The sequence below is a fragment of the Bidens hawaiensis genome, unplaced genomic scaffold (genome assembly GCF_021521415.1).
Source record: "Bidens hawaiensis isolate Kalapana, Puna unplaced genomic scaffold, B.hawaiensis_p1.1 tig00031846_1, whole genome shotgun sequence".
In the NCBI taxonomy this organism is placed as follows: domain Eukaryota; kingdom Viridiplantae; phylum Streptophyta; class Magnoliopsida; order Asterales; family Asteraceae; genus Bidens; species Bidens hawaiensis.
The window spans coordinates 138,975-143,258 of record NW_027495395.1 but is presented as its reverse complement, the minus strand read 5'-3'; the positions used below and the strand labels follow the sequence as shown (position 1 = coordinate 143,258).

The 4,284-nt window shown below is 34.2% G+C and overlaps 1 protein-coding gene across 3 annotated transcripts; it reads left to right on the top strand.

Annotated features, from left to right (window-relative positions):
- Positions 1-1,837: 1,837 nt before the first annotated feature.
- LOC143582725 (protein TILLER ANGLE CONTROL 1-like) lies at positions 1,838-3,821 on the top strand. 3 transcript variants are annotated; one of them, XM_077065214.1, is made up of 5 exons: positions 1,838-1,943; positions 2,044-2,080; positions 2,437-3,071; positions 3,186-3,296; positions 3,507-3,821. In XM_077065214.1, exons 1-4 carry the CDS (start codon positions 1,938-1,940, stop codon positions 3,291-3,293), a joined length of 786 nt encoding a protein of 261 aa, XP_076921329.1. In that variant the 5' UTR covers positions 1,838-1,937; the 3' UTR covers positions 3,294-3,296; positions 3,507-3,821. The 3 variants fall into 3 exon arrangements, with proteins under 3 accessions (XP_076921329.1, XP_076921328.1, XP_076921327.1); XM_077065213.1 differs by having other exon boundaries at positions 3,186-3,300; positions 3,507-3,820; XM_077065212.1 differs by having other exon boundaries at positions 3,186-3,821.
- Positions 3,822-4,284: the final 463 nt, after the last annotated feature.

The window sequence follows — 4,284 nt, the reverse complement described above, 5'->3', positions numbered from 1 at the left end:
TCACAAATTTAATTATATGATGATTAAGAGACATTGGACCCATAAGAGGATACAAAGTTTAGCCTGATTAACTGATGTAACCTGATTTGATTAATATAAACAGTGACCATAATCATCAAGATGAGCAAAGTACAATTATATCCCACATAATCTTGTACTAATTACTTGTCATCACCTTAAAATTATTGGATATCTCACCAAAGCAAACTACCCCTAGATTAGAAAAAAAAGGGACTAGGGTTATAGGGCTATAAACGAACATGAGTAGAGACTACGTTCATTCAGTTGTGTTCGTGAATGTTTAAGTTCGTCTACATGCTTCCGTTTACGTTCCTTTATTAGAATTTCACTATTACTACACACACACATATATATATATATTTACTATTAATTACTATTTTGATATAATTATGTTTATAATGACTATGTTAGGGTTTTTGTTTATTTATTTATGTTTTTTGGGTGATTATGTGATGATTAGTGATTATTATTCTCAAGCTAATATATGTTCATTTGTGTTTGTTTATGCTCATTGTGCCAGTTAGTATCTGGCTATGCTCGCTTGTGTCCATTAGTCTCCGTTTACATAATTAATGAATGGACACGCAAGAAGATGAACAAGCTCAATTCCTTAACAAACAAAAACATAATGATAGTGTTTACCAATAAATGAGATCTTATAACCCATTTGAGGGCTATTAGGGTTTTGTAAGACCCATAACCCGTGCAAATTATTCTTGGGATTTGATAATTAAGAGGTTATTTCACAAATAAATGAGATGCTATACCAGTTTAGAAGTTATCCGGATTTGGTGAGACCCATGACCCGCAAAAATTATTGTTTGATTATAAAAGTTTCATAAATATATGAGATGTTATAACCCATTTAAAACTATCCGGGTCTGGTAAGACTCATACCCGTGAATTCGGGTCAAATGCATGAGAAGCCTCTATTTAGAAATCAAGCAATCTGGTAGCTCTAGAGAATGGGAGGAACAACCTGAGAGCGACACATAGGATTTTATGATAGGCAATTATATAGATAGTTAGATATTCTAGGGCAACAATTCCTAAAACGAAAAAAATCCCATGGGTTTTTACAAAAGAATTGATTTGTACGTTCAAAATTCATTTTCAAATGTAAAAAACATGAAAAAATAAAATTGAGAAGCTGTGAGAATTTGAAATTTCACCCCAAAGAGCAAAAGTATAGTCTCACCAGTCACCACTATACGTGCGTTATGTTTTGGTTTCTAACTCTCAAAATAAACTTAATACACATTAAATACATATTTCTATACTTTTATAAATGGCGCCTTACTCAAGTTAGGGCCTAAAGCCCTAGCTTGTTTTAATAGCCCTTGAGTCGGTGGTGGCAACAAAATTGAGCTAGCCCACATGATTCAGCTCGTTGAGACCTTTCGTGTGACATAACAGCTTTTCCAAATAAGTGTCCGGCCTGCGACTCTTGGATCAGTTTCTCATCATTATTCCACTCTCTGTTACTTTTCATTACTCCTTGTTACTTTCCATTAATTTGCATTGGATCCTGATCTTTAATTAACCAGTTGGTTGAAGGTGACTTTCATGATCCATTCAATCTGTGCTTGATGTTGCAACTAACATCCAAATGAAACAGTACTAAATAAATAATGTTTTGTAGTATAATGCATGTTTTAATTAATGTAAAAAGCAAAACATACCTTATGCTGACTGGTCCTTTGGATCCCAAGACGTGTTGTCATATGAATCTTGCACAAATTTAGCCCCACCTAACTCATCTTGTATTTATCCTATATTTGAACCTTCTATAACGTTAGTCTCATTAACTATTATGTTTTGTCGTTCACCTACATATACATAATACGAGTTGTGTCCGTGTTAAGTTAATATTTCCTGCGTATCAACTTACATCGGTTAAGATATACGAATTGAAGATGAAGGTATGATGATGATTGATGTTTCAACTTTCGTAATATAAGCTTTATATATGTATGTTAATGACATGTTAACTAACTGACGTGTTTTCAAAACTGTTTACAGATCTTCAACTGGGTTCATCGTAGATTTCATCAGAAATGTGATATTCTCGCTCCTCACCTAAGTTAAAATATCTCGTTTTTGGGTCATGCTATAGCTACACCACCTATATCTGATTTCACACCATTAAATTACCGTCCACGAAATACACAGACGGTCTTTTTGAAAAGTATTGGTCAGAATGGCCGTTAGACCAATATTTGGACTAACGGACGTTCTGGCCATATATGGAAAATCAGACTTTGAAAATCTTTGGTCAAAACGGTCGTCTGACCTTCGTCTGAACGGCCATTTGAAATGGTGGGGATTAGAAGTCAGACAATGTGTGTATAGACCCCCTCCCCCTCAATTTATAAAATAAATTTCTGAATATTGTAAATGATTGTTTTGTGATAGATGAAGTTAGCCAAGATGTCAAGAAAGCCGAGCTTACCGCGAATGTGAAGGACAATCTATCACTGCTTGAAAATGTGGAAATGGATGGTGTGTTTGAGTTTGATGGTTGGAAAGAAGGCATACTTGCTATTGGAACATTCGGGTTTGATCCTTCGTTATTGAAAGATTTCGAAGACGATACATACTTATGCGAATACACTCGTAAAGAGTTAGCAAATGATGATGAGGATAATGGTGGAGATGATATTCACCAAGAAGAAGAGGTTGAGCTTCCATTGGTGTTTAAAGCTTGTAAGCATGGGTTCTTTCATGATAAAAAAGATGATCACATGACCACACAATGTGATGAAACTTGTAAACCTAATGATCATGAAGATGGTCATGTGGATGATATTGATCAAATGAAAAAGGTTAAGAAAGTTGGAGAAAGAATCACTCTTGCTGATTTGTTTTGGGCCGATTCCGATAAGAACTTGTTGAACAAGAAGTTGATTGATAATCAAGATCAAGTCAAAGTTAACCACATTCCTGAATCCAACTTAAAACATACTTCATATGATGATAGGGTTGCTTTGATCTCTAAAAAGAAGATGATAAAAGATGATGCTACTCGCCCGATCAAGAAAATAAACCGAGTAAGCGTTTCTTTATTTTCTTCTTCTTTTTTCATTACAACTAGATGCCAAGATTATATATGTTGGTCAAGGTTGATAATATTAATATCTCTTTTATTTTTTTGTGTATAAAAGATGGTGAGGAAAATGTTGAAAAAGAAGATCCATCCTGATGTCGCGAATCAGAAGGATAAATGTGCGTTTGAAGTCATGCGCGAACATGGATTGGTTAACAACGCGTAGTGAGTATGTATGTATCTGCTAATATATGTTGCTCATTCGGTTACATTTGTCACATGAATCATGATCTTGTTAGGACATGAGCACACACAACTTTTTGTTTGATTGGTTGCTATAGAATATACATTAGAATATTGGATGTCACCATCCAACATAAAGTGTTGTTATTATAAAGATCATGTCGTGAAGTTAATTGTGTTTTGTTTTTGTTTGCAGTTACCATGGAGGAAAGTGTTTGCCATTATATGTTGCTGAAAGTTATTGATTAGTTTGCTGAATTTGTTCTTTTCATTGAGATTGTGCTGTATGTTGGTTTCTCATGTTCATGAACACTTCATGTTCATTTGTACTTTTTTCATATTTATTATTTGATCTATGGAGTGAATGCATGCTTGTATACCAAGACCTTGTGATTTTTTCATATTTTTATGTTTAATAACTAGAAGTATTAAATAATATTTGAAAAACATATTATAATAAGATGCATGTGCTAGAATTTTGTCCGCGGAATGACCAGTTAGGTAATCCGTTAGCTTTCGTTGTTGGTAATCAAATATCGACCTATTCTAATACTAGAAAAATAAGTGTCACCAACGACAATCTTTCAATGGGGCAACAACCGTCGGTAAGATGGCTGCCCTAGTCCACAATTTTGAGATTCTCGTCTAGGGTTTTCAAGTGTTTGTTAGTGAAGACATGTTGGACAGACTAATTGTCGATAGTTTGTCCTATAATGATATTACAACTGGTTTTTCTCATCTTCGTAAACCTTCTTATTTTTTACATCTACTATAACATCTTTGTTATTTGAAGTAACTTGTATGCTGAAATCGACAGCCTCTGAATTAAGCGAGCTCAAAATTGAGCCACGGTGTGCGGACTTACATTTAAATGGTGGAGGTGGTGGTGTTCTCAAATTATTAATGTCTATAATGCTTAATCCAAGAAAATAGTTAAAATAGGCCATGAGGCTTCTATTTTTTGTCTTCCAAAT